General features: G+C 43.9%; 1 protein-coding gene across 1 annotated transcript in view; it reads left to right on the forward strand.

The window, feature by feature from the left end:
- The window catches only part of XPO7 (exportin 7), an 89,895-nt gene continuing 80,214 nt past the window's right edge, over positions 6,144-15,824 (forward strand). The window contains exon 1 of the mRNA XM_018052255.1: positions 6,144-6,248. Coding sequence (XP_017907744.1) covers positions 6,231-6,248 — 18 coding nt within the window. The 5' untranslated portion in view covers positions 6,144-6,230. The remainder of the gene's footprint in view (positions 6,249-15,824) is intronic.

Consider the following 15,824-nt stretch of genomic DNA (forward strand, 5'->3'; position numbering starts at 1 on the left):
GGACCCTGCAGAGAAAGTACTAACCCCAGTATTTTCTGCCTGGCCGCAGGCAAACTCTATAAGCAGGGACCCAAAAGGACACAACAGAAGGGCAAAGAGCCAGAGGCCCTTAGATGACCCAGGCACCAAAGATAAGGCATGAGTGGAGGGCCGGGTGCCCCTAGACTCCTTTTTGCTTTTATTGGCAATAAAGGGACACCTTGCACCTCATTTGCGCTTCAGTATAAGCCACAGGATCCTTCCCTTTACAATGGTTTCTCTCAGCTGGAGTTAGGAACAGATCTGGCGATCAGGGCTCCAAGAATTTGGCAACTTTTTGTTACTATTCTCACCAGTGTTTAGCAACTAAATCTCTAATACAAAAGGACTTGGGGAGCTAGAAAGGAAGGAGCAGAAGAGACTGATTCCTTGGGCAGCTTTAAAGATTAGGCAACCCCCAGAGGATGAATGGCTGCGGAGGACCGGAGGGGGAGAGCTACCCCAAGGGCAGCTCTGGACAGCAGAGAAGCAACAGCAAAGAAGCTATAGAATGGTGGGCAGGGAGTTGGTGGGGGCCGGAGAATGATGGAGAATAAGTTGTGGGGGGCAGAGTTCAGTTCAGTTGCTCAGTTGTGTCCGACTCTTTGCGACCCCATGGACTGCAGCACACCAGGCCTCCCTGTCCTCAGAGTGGTGGGGGGGAGGGTGTTCATAAAAGCAATCCTGGCTCCTCCCACCCCAGTTGTTCCTGTCAGTGGGGGAGGAAGGATCTGTCTCTTGAGTTTTTTTCCTAGTCCTCACTCTCCATTAAGTATATCATTATTAACATAATAATATTACTTAACATTGGCATAACACTCCTTAATGTTCAAACTCCTTAATGTTCTCCTGAGAGCCCCAAATGCACCCTAGGATGAGACTGAGATTGGAAGAATTTAGGTTAAAAGTTATTTTTTTGAGCATCTCCTCTGTGCAGAGGTAGGAGGGACAGAGCATAAAGAAGACATTTGCTGTTGTCGTTCAGTTAATCAGTCTTGTCCAACTCTTTGTGACCCCACAGACTGCAGCACGCCAGGCTTCCCTGTCCTTCACTATTTTCCAGAGCTTGCTCAGTCTCATATCCATCAAGTCGGTGATGCCATCCAACCATCTCATCCTCTGTTGTCCCCTTCCCTGTTTTCATTGTGGTTCCCTTCTCTTTTTAAAAACATTTCTTTACTTGGCTGTGCCAGGTCTTATTGTGGCAGGATCTTGGATCTTTGTTACGACATACAAGATCTTTAGTTGCAGCATGCAAACTCTTAGCTGTGGCATGTGGGTACTCGTTCCCTGACAGGGATCAAACCCAGGCCCCCTGCAGTGGAAGGATGGATCAGTCACTGGACCGCTGTTACCGAGCCCAAGCTCACTCTGCTTGCCACGCGACAGGCCAATGAATCCGAGAGACGAGGTGTTGAGACAAGGAATACGACTTTACCTGGGGAGCTGGCTGATTGAGGAAAAGGTGCCTCAAAACAACCATCTTGTCCAGGTCTGGATGCCAAGTTCTTTAATAGATCACAGAGAAAGCAATGAGAAACTAAAGTCAAGAGACAGATTAGAGGGAAAGGCAGTGGGGAAGTAAAGATGTTTGGGTCTTCCATCTTGTAAAACACCTCCAAGGGAATTGGCCAGCCTTGGGAACGGTTTTGTGCTCATGCTCAGTCATGTCTGACTCTTTGCGATCCCATGGACATTGGAGCCTGCCAGGCTCCAATGTCCATGGGATTTTCCAGGCAAGAATACTGGAGTGGGGTGCCATTTCCTTCTCCAGGGGATCTTCCTGTCTCAGGGACAGAACTCCCAAGTCGCCTGCATTGGAGGCTGATGCTTTACCACTGCACCACCTCTTGGAGATGCTTTGCAAGCCTTAGGAAGGGATGTGTTCATCTCTTCTATTCACAGGTGGGCAGGGACAGATTAGCTCTCAATGAGCTGAAAAAAGACACTTTAGTTTACACTCAAGCAGAGGGGCAGGGTCCTCTGAGGCAAGCTATTAAGTATGATTATAATAACAAAAGCAACAAAAAGCAAGTCAAAGAAAGTTTCCAACCTGGACTCAGTTGGCTTCTCTGCAACACCACCAGGGAAGTTCTTGCGTTTTCTTTCTAGCTGGAGACTCAGATGATGTAAAAACTAAATACATAAATAGCTTCAAACAGACCATGATCAGTGCTGTAAGTATGATAGTGATGGGGGGGAGGGGACAACTTTCTATAGGACTGGTGAAAAAAGCCTGTCTGAGGAGATAACAATTGAACTAAGACATCAGTGATAAGAGGAAACCAGCCACTTAAAGATCTAAGGGGAAAACACTGCAGGCAGAAGTTCCTTCAAGGGCAAAGGCCCCTAGGCAGGAATAGCTGGACATGAAGAACTGCAAGGGCAGAAGGACCAGAGCATTGCAAGCCAGAGGGGACCGGGGACAGATGGTCCTATCACATGGCCTTTCAGGCTACAGGAAAGATTCCGAATGTATTCTAAATGTAATGGGAGGCCGCTTGAGGATTTTAAAGCAGGGATGTGAATGATCTGATTTATGATATTAAAAGGGTGTTCTGCAGCTGTCGGGAACGTGGGTTGTCAAGGGGCAAGATCAGAAGCAAAGAAAGCAAGGATTCTATTATCTGAGCCCAGCAGAAAACTGATCGTGGTCTGGATCAGGGTGTTAGTAATGATGAAGATGAGCGGCCAGATTTGGGTGTGTACTGGACTTGCTATGGACTGGCTAAGAGGGACTGTTGAAACACTAGATTATCATTTACTGAAAAAGGGGAAGATAGAGGGAGAGAAACAGGTGTGGGGAGGGTTGTTGGTGGGGGAGGATTTGGGTCTGACCCCACAGGGAGCTGTTATTTCTACTCCATCAGGCAAGTAGGGAATTGGAAGACTACCCCATTGCAATCATCACTCCAAGAAGACATCAAGGAAGCACCTAACCCACCACCCCTGCTCTGTAAGCTCCAGGAACTAAGAACTGGATACTGAAATGTTGGAAAACAAAAACAGAAAAATCCCACATCTCAAAGGCTAGACTTGTCAGAAGCAACAGTCAAAAGCTCTGTCTCCATAGATTTCTCTGAGTGAATCTAATTGGCAGTGAAGCTAAAGGCAAAGGAGAAAAGGAAAGACACCCATCTGAATGCAGAATTCCAAAGAATAGCAAGGAGAGATAAGAAAGCCTTCCTCAGTGATCAGTGCAAAGAAATAGAGGAAAACAATAGAATGGGAAAGACTAGAGATCTCTTCAAGAAAATTAAAGATATCAAGAGAACATTTCATGCAAAGATGGGTACAACAAAGGACAGAAATGGTATGGACCTAACAGAAGCAAAAGATACTAAGAAGAGGTGACAAGAATACACAGAAGAACTATACAATAAAGATCTTCATGACCCAGTCAACCATGATGGTGTAATCACTCACCTAGAGTCAGACATCCTGGAATGTGAAGTCAAGCGGGCCTTAGGAAGTATCACTATGAACAAAGCTAGTGGAGGTGATGGAATTCCAGTTGAGCTATTTCAAATCCAAAAAGATGATGCTGTGAAAGTGCTGCACTTACTATGCCAGCAAATTTGGAAAACTCAGCAGTGGCCACAGGACTGGAAAAGGTCAGTTTTCATTCAAATCCCAAGGAAAGGCAATGCCAAAGAATGTTCAAACCACTGCACAATTGGACTCATCTCACACGCTAACAAAGTAATGCTCAAAATTCTCCAAGCCAGGCTCCAACAATATGTGAACCGTGAACTTCCAGATGTTCAAGCTGGTTTTAGAAAAGGGAGAGGAACCAGAGATCAAATTGCTAACATCCACTGGATCATTGAAAAAGCAAGAGAGTTCCAGAAAAACATCTACTTTTGCTTTATTGACTATGTAAAAGCCTTTGACACTGTGGATCACAACAAACTATGGAAAATTCTTAAAGAGATGGAAATACCAGACCACCTTACCCACCTCCTGAGAAATCTGTATCCAGGACAGGAAGCAACAGTTAGAATTGGACATGGGAAAACAGACTGGTTCCAAATCAGGAAAGGAGTACGACAAGGTTGTATATTGTCATCCTGCTTATTTAACTTATATGCAGAATACATCACACAAAATGCTGGACTGGATAAAGTACAAGCTGGAATCAAGATTGTCAGGAGAAGTATCAATAACCTCAGACATGCAGATGACATCATCCTTATGGCAGAAAGTGAGGAAGAACTAAAGAGCCTCTTGATGAAAGTGAAAGAGGAGAGTGAAAAAGTTGGCTTAGAGCTCAACATTCAGAAAACAAAGATCATGGCATCCAGTCCCATCACTTCATGGCAAACAGATGGGAAAACAGTAGAAACAGTGACACACTTTATTTCCTTGGGCTCCAAAATCGCTGCAGATGGTGACTGCAGCCATGAAATTAAAAGCTGCTTGCTCTTTGGAAGAAAAGCTATGACCATATTAACAGCAGCATATTAAAAAGCAGAGACATTACTTTGCTGACAAAGGTCTGTCTAGTCAAGCTATGTTTTTCCAGTAGTCATGTATGGATGTGAGAGTTGGACTATAAAGAAAGCTGAGTGCTGAAGAACTGATGCTTTCCTGGTATTGGAGGAGACTCATGAGAGTCCCTTGGACTGCAAGGAGGTCAAATCAGTCAATCCTAAAGGAAATCAGTCCTGAATATTCACTGGAAGGACCGATGCTGAAGCTGAAACTCTTTAATACTTTGGCCACCTGATGTGAAGAACTGATTCATTGGAAAAGACCCTGATGCTGGGAAAGATTGAAGGCAGAAGGATAAGGGGACAACGGAGGATAAGATGGTTGGATGGCATCACTCACTCCATGGACCTGAGTTTGAAAGCAAGCCCTGAGAGTTGGTGATGGACAGGGAAGCCTGGGGTGCTGCAGTCCATGGGGTTGCAAAGAGTCCTACAAGACTGGGCGAGTGAACTTAACTGAGCTTAACTTGCATCGAGAACCCTGGCTGCAAGGAAGTCTGGGTAATGTAGTTTTTAGGTGTCCTACCTCTGCGAATGAGGAAGACACACTCGGAGGAGGACGAAGGTTGAAATGAATGCTGAGCACCAGTCCTCCTGATCCTTAACAGAAAGTGTGTGTGTCATTCACTACTAACATACAACCTATACTCTCAGAATTCAGATAAAATTTAATCTGGGGACCATGACTGGAAGCCAGAGTAGGATCTAATGGAAAACAGGATCTATCTTCCCTAGTGGGAAAGACTGGAATTGGTCTCAGCAGGCAAGGCCTTACCTGACCTCACCCAGAGGGATGACTTTTCCACTCAAGACTGAGCCCAGGGGTCTTAAAATCCCTTTATCTTTCCCCACCAGCACCTCCCGAAGCTTCTTACCACTCTTAGGAGGCAGCCTAGACAGCTGATTAAGATGACAATTTATTGGGGAAGGTCGGAACCGTGCCTTCTGCGTGTATCCATCATTACCATTACTTGGCGGTTATTTCCATGAACGTTTAGCGTGGAGAGAAGGATAGAAATGGAAACAAGATTTGGGTTGCTGGTAAAACGTAGGATCAGAGAGCAACGACCCCTGTCCACTGGAGTAAAAATCCAGAAGGACACAAATTCGTCGGCAGTGGAAAGTAAAAAATAATGCAGGCGTCCTAAGTGGGCGGTGGGCGCACCGGAAGAACCCCCGGGGGTATGGTGTGGTGTTACAGCAGTGGCCTGGCCGCAGCCGGGTGAGGGGCGTCGGGGCTCGACGTGAGGACACTTTTGAAGGGAGGAATCCGTCAGGTGCAGGGGTCTGGGCGGGGACAGGTCCTGGTCCCTCCGGGAGCCCTCGCCAAGCCGATGAGCTAAGGCAGCGCCACCTCCCGCTGCCGCTCTCGCCGGCCCGCCGGAGCGAGCGCGGCCCCTTTAAAAATCATGTAAACAAAGCTTTGTTCCCCCGGCCCCCTCCCCTCGCGCCCCCCAGTCTGCTCCCTCCTCCACCCGCCTCCCGCGTCTCCCGGCCGCTGACGTTGCCGCGCCTTTACGCCGTCCCAACGGCGCTGCGCATTCTCCAACCGCGGCCCCTGCCGCCCGGGCCTGCGCAGCCGGGCGGCGCTACGCCGCGAGCGCAGCGCGACGAGCCCCCAGCGCGCAGGCGCAGCGGCGACGGCGGCGGCGGCGGTGGCCCGGCCGAGGTGCGCGTTGGGGGGGAGGGGGGGCCGCAGAGGAGCATGAATGGAGCAAAATGGCGGATCATGTGCAGGTGAGAGGAGCTGCGGGGGAGGGGGCGGCCGCGGAGAGTGGGGACTGGGGGCGCGCGCGGCCCGAGGGGCTCGGGCAGGGTCGGGGCTCGCCGGGCCCGCGCCGCCGCCACTCGGGGCTCCGGAGACGCCGCCCCGTCCCGGAGCCCTGGGGCCTTTCCCGCCTCCCGGGCCGGGGGCCTCCTCCATCCCCTCCCACCCGGTCCCACGCCTCTCGCGCGGGGTTGCAGATTCAGGGATCCGCGCCCCGGCCGGCACAGCCTACATCGCTTATCAGTGACTGTCCTCACTCCGGAGGGAGGCCTCCCGCAAGTCCTCAGTGCCCCCCAAGACGGGGGCGGTAGGGAGACCCCTTGCCGACTGTGTCCTGAGGGGCACTTCCCCGTCACACTCGCCGGCCCTAAACAGATAACAAAAAGAATACCTCGCACTGATCAATCTCGCCCTACCGAGTCTTTCCCGCCGCCTTCCTTTTCTCGCCCCCGAACATGAGACCCCCTCCCTCCTGCCTCCTTCCTCGCTCCCACGGATTCGCCCACCACTCCTCCACTCCTGATCGCACAGCCTGCAGGGCCGAGCTCCCCGATCCTCCAAAATGGGTGCTCAGGCCTGGGCCCGCCCTCCCTCCGGTCCCCCTATCCCCAGTGAAGGAGTTGAGTGCCCACACCTCCTCTGAAACGCGGGGTGGAGGGGGTGTGTCTGAATCGAGAGTTGCAACGTTGGGTGCAGACATTTGCTCTGGAGGGTCCCCATGGGGCTGCAGAGCTGCCCCGTGTGTGCTTTGGGCCCAAGCCACTTTTTTTCAAAGACATGGCACAGGCCCTAGGAAGAGACAAACCCTTAACCGCTCCTAAAAGTAGCTCGAGGAGTCAGGGTTATTTCTTGCAAACTCGATAAAGTTTTTCCTTTCTGTGCCTTAGATCCTATAATTTTATGACACAATTATTGTTACAGTTATATTGTCAGAAACTTTTGGATTTTCTAGGTAACTGCACAGGTTTTGTGTTGTGGGAAGTAGAAAGCAGAGAGTATAGCAAGTGTGTCTCCTTATTTTGCATGTTGTATAGTTATCATTCCTCAAGTAAAAAGGAGAATCTTCTCACGTTTTGTCTACAAGGAACTGGGGTGGTGTGACTTCTGTCAGTTTCTTTGGGACACAAGGGACTAAATAAATTCTCAGGCCAGGGATCAGTAAACTAAATCTTTGAAGGGGGAAGCACAAGTTTTCAGGATAGAATTATATGGAAAATTGTAACCACTGATGAAGGACCACAGTTTTGTATTTGAAACCGTGATTCAGAAGTAGCAGTAAGACTTGATACAAGGTGATAATAATAATACTGTAGTTCCTTGAGTTTTATAGCAACCATTTCTAAGAAGCATGTAGGATTTTTATGTGATCTTTTTTTTAATTCTTCCATCCTAAAAGAGTAGACAGGCATTAACTAACTACTTCTGTCATTTTGAAGAAACCAAAGCATAGAACTGATGTTAGATTTATTTAGGAAGTGGATTGAAGGCTTCTGGCTTTGAGTCCCATGCTCTTATCTACTGGGGAAATAAAAAAATAGTGTCAGAGAGCATTCCAGAATATGGTTTGAATAGATAGCCTTTCTGATGATGCTTTGGAAGACAGGAAGTTCATGTACTTTTATGAATATACATCTGTCTTATCTCTTGCAAAGAAGTTTCTCTTCCTGTGATCTCTCCCACATTTTGAATCAAAAAGGTTGTCATTCCTCACTAGAGGAACATCAGGATGAGTTCAAGTGGTCTTCATAGCACTTACCTCTCAAAGGAGGGTCTGCCTTAGTAAGGAGTTGGTTTTTTTTCCCACTCACCCCAACATATAAATCTACCAAAGTAAGAACTTACTAACTTTTCAAAACAAAGAGGAGGAGGCCAGTTCAGTGCTTCATTTGATTTCAGAGAGTTATAGTATGTTACTCTCTAATAGGAATTTTTTCTCTTTATGCTTTTGTTTGTTAGACCACTAGATTACTTTTAGTTTTGGATACTTGGAGTCTTAAACATGTACTTTATTGTAGCAGAAAACCTTCTCAAGAAAAAGATAAATTCTCCCCTGTGTGGAATGAGTAAATAAATGAAAAGATATCTGAAGTGCTTTGAGGGGCAGTATTTTTCTCAAAACACTATTGGAATATGAAGTTTAAAAAAGTCTTATCACTGATTCAAAGCAGTGATTATTTGAAAGCTTCATGTGTAGTTCTAAATAGTTGAGTCATTATGTAGCTAGTGCTTTCCTGAACCACCAGGGTGAGCAGTTCTGTATTGTTGTTTTTTCTATTGACACTAAGTAAGTGTCATATGATTCTTAGGCTGGAGTCCTGAGCATCTCTTCTGATAAGTCTTTAATGGAAGTCACAAAGCGATAGTAATGGAAAATTACAATATTTGATTTGTCTTTTAGCTCTGTTGATGTCAGTAGTCAAGTCTCTTCAGAAGAGAGGCTTGTAAGAACCTTCTCGTTGTGATAAGTTTCTTACTCTTGGTATTAGAGGACCTTATCTAACACCCACCAAGGAGGCAGTGATTGTTAAAAAATCAAACTCATTTGTATTTATCTTCATAAAATGAATGGTCCTCCTTCCGTTTTTAAAAAACACTAAGTTAGATGAAGATAATGAGGATTTGGTATTTTCACTTGCTGGCTAGTTATTGTAAAGAGATGAAAGTTAGTTTAGTGTACAGTGGTAACAGAAAAATTAAGAGGGATCATCAGATGTTAGTTTAAATAATGCTAGCTGGTATCCAGGTTCTTGAGAGAAAAAGGAAAATGTATATGATATAACTGGATATTAAGTATATTATTTAACATATAAGTCTATGTATATATGGGACTTCCCTATAGCTCAGATGGTAAAGAATCCCTCTGCAATGCAGGAGACCCTGGTTCAATCCCTGGGTCAGGAAGATTCCCTGGAGAAGGAAATGGCAGCCCACTCCAGTATTCTTGCCTGGAGAATCCCATGGACAGAGGAGCCTGGTGGGCTACAGTCCATGGGGGTCGCAGAGAGTTGGACACGACTAACATGCATGTAAATATATTAAATGAATGATAATTCTGGGGTTTTGTTGAATTTATTCTATTGTTATCCCGGGTCTTACTCAGACTCTTACAGTGTTATTCACTGGTCTCTGCATTATGACTAAGTAATAACAGAAAATACAGTTTTCACATCGTCATATTTGTTTAAATATTGACCACCACTGTAACTCTAGGGGTCAAGAAGAATCATTAAAACTGGCAGGTTAAAATTTAACAGAGTGCAAAAGTTTAACCCGTTTAGAGGAAAAGATAGTTGTCTTTTTAGCTTTTAAAAACATGCAAGGAAACATGAAGGACTATGGGTGATTTATTTTGAGAAGAGAATTCTGTGCAACTTTGGAGAATTTTAAAGGGAGAAAAATAGATACTTTTGTAATTTTCTTTCAGTTAAACTGATACCGTAAGGGCTTAATGTGCCCAAAGGCCTTTGCTGTGCTGGGAACTGCAGAGGATTGGGGACTGGAAAAGACACTGGAGCCAGCCTGCTGAAGTGTCAAATTCTGATACTGTCTCGGGCAGGCTTCAGGAGTACAAATGGGTAGAAGGACTAATACGTTGATTGCAAAACATGCTACTTTTCTGTTGGATCATATGAAATAGCTACACATTCCCTCTCACCCCAGCTACCTCTCCTGTGGATTTATACAAATAATATGTCTGTATTTTAGACGGACACCTTTTTATGTACTTGATAATTCTGACAATGTTATTACCTCTTGTGAGAAAAACCTTCAGAAGAATTAAGGGTTGTCTACATCCATGTGATATCATTCAAACACACAATAAAACAAAATATTTCTGTAATGGAATCTCTAATGTAGATGGAGGTAGGAAAAAGGAGCATTAAGAAGATCCCTGTTCTGTATCTTACAGATAAATTAACTTCCATTTGATCCCAGATTTGATGTTCATAACCACCAGCTGTATTTTCTTTCTTCTTGATTGGGTTTGGAACACGATATTGTACCACAGCCCTTTGCGAGGTGAAAGTTGCCAATTTAAACCAATAAGCTGATGTGTCTGTAGGTACAACTTCCAAGGCTACTTTGCTCACTTTCGTATATGTAAGGAAGAGAGTATTTAGATATTGCATCATATCTTTTTTTTTCTTCTTTTAAACACCAAATATATATTATCTCACAGATATTCTCAGAGTCAGGAATCTGGGAGCGTCTTGACTAGATGGTTCTAGTTGAGGGTCTGGTTGTCAAGCTGTCAGCCGGGGCTGTGGTTCACCTCCAGGCTTAACTCAGGATGGAGAACCTGTTTGCACGCTCACCCACACTCTCATTGGCGGCGTTAGTTCCTTAGTCTCAGGAGGGTGGGTGGGGGCCACAGTGCCTCACTGGCTGTCGTCTGGAGGTTTCAGCTCTTCACCACGCTGGCCCTTCCTAGGATGTAATTTTTAAGGACTTCTTTTTTTTTTTTTTTTTTACAAATGTAATGATGTCTGCTGTATATAAGTGTCCCATCTTTGTTACGTGTTTTTTTTTTTAATTTCATTGAAATATTCCTTCAGACAGATACAAAAATCATAATTTTTCAGCCTGATGAATTTTCACAGAGTGTACACTCTTATAACCAACACCCAAATCCACAATGTTTTCAGTGCCTCAGAAGTCCCTCTGATGGCCCTCTCTACAACTACCCACACATCCTTCCTCCGGAGGGTAATTACTGTCCTGTCATTTGATTTTTAAGTATGCTTTTAGGAGTCCAGCTGCGGAATGCCTATCCATGAGAACTTGAACTTCAAAGCCAGGGGAGAAGCAGCATAGAACACTGGTTCTTCAGTTTTGGGGGGACTTTGTTTAAGAATGTAATGGAAGCTGTGTGCTCTCTAGGGAAGTAAAGTGTATCTATGTAAAAATTTGCCTACAATTTCAAGCTATTTGAGTACTTTAGAACTTGAGTTTAAAGATATATTCCTTTTTAGATGAAACACCTATCGTATTTTATTGAGAAACTGATTTATAAGTCTTTCTCAAGCTAGCTCAGGGTCTCAGTGTATATTCCTGGAGAGTTACATGCAGGTTGAATTTTTAAATTACTGAATTTTTGACGATGATGAAAAACAATGAATGACTGTTACGCATTTAATGTCCTGCCTTACACACATGCAAGGAAGTACAAGATGTGATGTCCTATTTTCAGGTAATTAGATACTGAACCTGGGTTGAGTTGTGAATTTGTAGTGGGACATTGTTTTTGTCAACATATCCCTGAATGAAGGAACTGTTGCTTCCATCGCCTTTGCCCAATTCCAGTACATCTGAGTTTGTGCCTCACACTGAAAGTGAGTGACTCGTGGTGGCAGGAAATTTTCAGTGAAATGAGATTGGTACCCAGGAGTCCATATCAAAATCTGTGGAAAGGAGAGGAAATTTCAAAAACTGAGTCTTAAGTGTATCTGATATTTGCCTCCATGGCTCCTTACCCCTTCATACGTGTTTGTGCACACACACACACAGAGACACACATGCACACTCGTACTGTCATGCATGGAAAGGACACACGAGAGAGGGCAGCATTGGAAACTTCATGCTGGCATTGATTGGACTTTTAGCTTCTAACCATTTTACATGATTTCATTTAATGCTTACAGCAACTCTGCACAGTAGGTATTATAGAGATCATAGTGATGTTCCTTGAAATAGGAATGAGGAGACCTGGTATCTGTAGAAGACTAGAGAGCTATTGGAAGGTTTAGGTTACAGTGTGGTGGTGGTTCTTGCACACCTTACTGGTGGGGGACCTTGGTTGAGGGTAAGCAAAAGGGTGATACAAGCGTTTATGGAGTGTCTGTTATGTGCCAGCACCACGCTAAGCCGCTTGATATGTGTTATGCCATTTAATTGGGCAACTCATTTAGTCTCCTTGAACCTGAATTAGGTGCTCTCTTAAGTCCCTTACAGACTTCCCTGGTGGCTCAGATGGAAAGAATTTGCCTGCAATGCAGGAGACCCGGGTTCGATCCCTGCGTCAGGAAGATCCCCTGGAGAAGGGATTGGCAACCCACTCCAGTAGTCTTGCCTGGAGAACTCCATGGACAAAGGAGCCTGTTGGCTACAGTCCACAGGTTGACAAAGTCCGACACAACTGAGCAGCTGGCACTTAAGTCCCTTACAGGCTTCCCCGGTGGCACTAGTGGTAAAGAATTCGCCTGCCAGCGCAGGAGGGGCAAGAGACACAGATTCATTCGATCCCTGGGTTTAGAGGATCCCTTGGAGGAGGAACTGACAACCCACTCCAGTATTCTTACCTGGAAAATCCCATGGACAGAGGAGGCAGGGGGTGGGGGAGAGTTGGGGGGGCATAGTCCATGGGGTTACAAAGAGTCAAACACGGCTGAGCACGCACACACACTTAAGTCCCTTATACTTTCAGCATTCTGCTAGGGTTTCTAGTTGTCATCCTTACCATTCCCTCCCAAATAAAGCACCATCTTCTCAATTCATATGCACTGTCATAAATTTCCCTAAGATATTTATGTAATACTTATATTTCCATTTCATCTATCTTAAATATCCCTTCGTCTTCCCCACCTACCAATTTTTGTTGGGGAATGTGAGGACCAAATCTGTAGCGTGTCTCACAAATTGAGCCCTGTTATACCCCAGATAATAAGTAAAGAGCTCTCTTAAGCAGTAAGCAGTGAAGGACATTTTCTGTGGTGCCAAGAATTAACATTATTAGTCAGATGTTGATGCTTGTAAAAAATGATTATCACTTAAAGTCCCTGGGTTTAAGCCTCTCTTAGAGAAAAGCAGTCAAATGCTTTCCTATAAATACTTGGGAAAACAATTAGATTAATTGAATATTTCTGTACTACATCAGGAAGTTGTGATCCTATAGCTGTGGTGGCCTTTTAATTTTTAAGTGCACGAATCTATGTTGCTCACAAAATCTGATCTCATTTCTAGTTTGTATGATAAATTATGATACTTGAAGTGTGTAGTTTCAAAAAGAATTGAGAGTTGTGCTAGACATATTCCCTAATATCGGAGTCAAGTATATGGTTAAAAGGGGTGTATTTAAGGTCAGAAATGGGAAAAGCAGAGTTTTCTAAAGGATTTTTTTCAAGCCTAGTTAGTAATATTTGCAGAGTTTTGGAAAAGTGAAAGTGAAGTCACTCAGTCATGTCTGAGTCTTTGCGACCCCATGGACTTAGCTTACCAGGCTCCTCCATCCATGAGATTTTCCAGGCAAGAGTACTGAAGTGGGTTGCCGTTTCCTTCTCCAGGAGATCTTCCCAACCTGGGGGTTGAACCTGGGTCTCCTGCATTGCAGACAGATGCTTTACTGTCTGAGCCACCAGGGAACCCTGGTGTTTTGAAAACATGTGTCTTAAGATTAGCAAATGATTTCAAATCTCAGTTTTTTCAACCAACTCATCTCCACTAACTCCTGAATTTTGGTATTTTACTTCTCTCTTCCAAAGCACATTGTCTGAAGTCAAGCATGACATTTAATTTGACTCTAGAAACCTGTAACATTGTTTGCTCTGAGAAGAATCTGGGGAGCCATGTTTGTATTTCACATATCTATACTCAGTTAAAAAATAAAACTATCCCAGCTTTGACCAATGTATAGCCATAGGTTATTTAAAATATTTTTTATTTTTTGTTAGTAGGTGATGTTTTAATCATTATTTTGCCTTTGTTCCATCTGACAGGTCCCTGAAAGTTCTTGTCAAAAACTAGCCTAGAGTTTTGATTTTTTTTTTTTAGCCTAGAATTTAAAAGAAGGAATAAAACTTAACTAGAAAATGGGACCTTGTTTTCTTTCCTCTTAATGTTTTGAATTGATAATGTCATTCCAGAGTTGAGCAAGTTTCTTCTAGTCTTCATAGACATATATTTGTTATACAGCAAATATTTTCAAACAAACTGAATCTGAGCAACAGGGTTTTTTATTCTTTTGTTATTGTTCTTAAGTAAGGATAGTATTTCAGAGGTATTACAAATGGAAACTTGTTTTAACATAAAGGATTATTTACTAATTCTTGGAATCCTACATTTTAGTCTGACTTATCATACATGTTCCAAACAGAGAGATCAGAGTGTATGAACAGGAAAGGTTTTCAATTCACAGAATTCCTAAAACTTGTCTGTTTAAAGCTCTTTGATATAAGTAACTACTTATGTGCCCTACAGGTCCCATCTACAGTGATGGTGTGAGACGCCCGGTTAACTTAACCTGTCCCCCACTCACCCATCTCCTCAAGTCAAACAGCACTTAAGAAAGTGAATAGAACAGTTCACAGAGATTGCTGTGTGTAAATCTGATGCCAGTGGAATCAAGACTTGTTTTAAATCACCTTTATATATACAAGAAACAGCATCCATTTAAAGTGTACAAGTTGACATATACATAACTTTGACTGCTTTACCACAATTAAAGTACAAAACATTTCCTCCTAACTGCAGTCTGCCCCTCCCTCAGCCTTTAGTTCTTGACAGCCCTCATCTGCTTTCTGTCACTGTAGATTAGTTTGTATTTCCCGGAATTTTATGCAATGCATGTACTATGTACTCTTTGGGTTTTGATTTGTTGTACTCAACCAGTGATTGTGAGTTTCACTCCGTTTGTCCCACAGTATCAGTAGCTGGTTACTTTTTATTGCTCGGTAGTATTTCATGGTATGAACGTGCCACCTTGTCTATCCCTTCACCCCTCTGTGGTATGGGGGTGGTTTTCCAGTTTTTAGTCTCTGAATAAAGGGCGTATAAATAGTCATATGGAAGTCTCTGTATAGACATAAATTTTCTCTTACATACTTGGAGTAGGGTTTCGGAGTCCTGTGATATGTTGAACCTTTTAAAGAAACTGCTGAAGTGATTGTAGCATTTTACTTTCTCACCAGCAGTGTGTAATAGTTCCAAGGACTCCGTATCTTCACCAGCCTTTGGTTTTGCCATTCTTGTGTGATCTTATTGTAGTTTTAGTTGGCATTTCCTTGATGACTAATAGTGTTGTGTATCTCTTCTTGTGCTTACTGACCTTTCCTGTATCTTGGAGGCTTGCAAGCCAGGCTGGTGGTTTGGCTCAACAACCTGTTTTTGTACAGCCTGAAAACTAAGAACAGTTTTTGCATTCTTAAATTGTTGAAAAAAATCTAAAAGAGGACAATAATAATAATGTTTCATGACACATGATAATTACATGAAATTCTGATTTCTGTGTTCATAAATAAAAGTTGTATTGGAACACAGCCACATGAACTCCTTTCCAAATTGTGTATTGGCTACTTCTGTGTTACACTGTTAGAGGTGGATAGTTGCAACAGAGACCATTTGGCCTCCTGGCCCACAAAGTCTAAAATAGTTACTCTCTGCTCTTCTACAGAAGTTTGCAGATTCCTGGGGGTGTGTCCCCCCAAATCTATTGCCTAACCCTTCAGTGGGGAGAGGGCTAGCCCAGAATGGGTCTAACCCAAACTCAATTTGACAGGAACCAGATCAAACTTGATACATTTTGTTGACACTGGCATTTATTGCTGCACTGT

This window comes from Capra hircus, chromosome 8, assembly GCF_001704415.2.
Source record: "Capra hircus breed San Clemente chromosome 8, ASM170441v1, whole genome shotgun sequence".
In the NCBI taxonomy this organism is placed as follows: Eukaryota; Metazoa; Chordata; class Mammalia; order Artiodactyla; family Bovidae; genus Capra; species Capra hircus.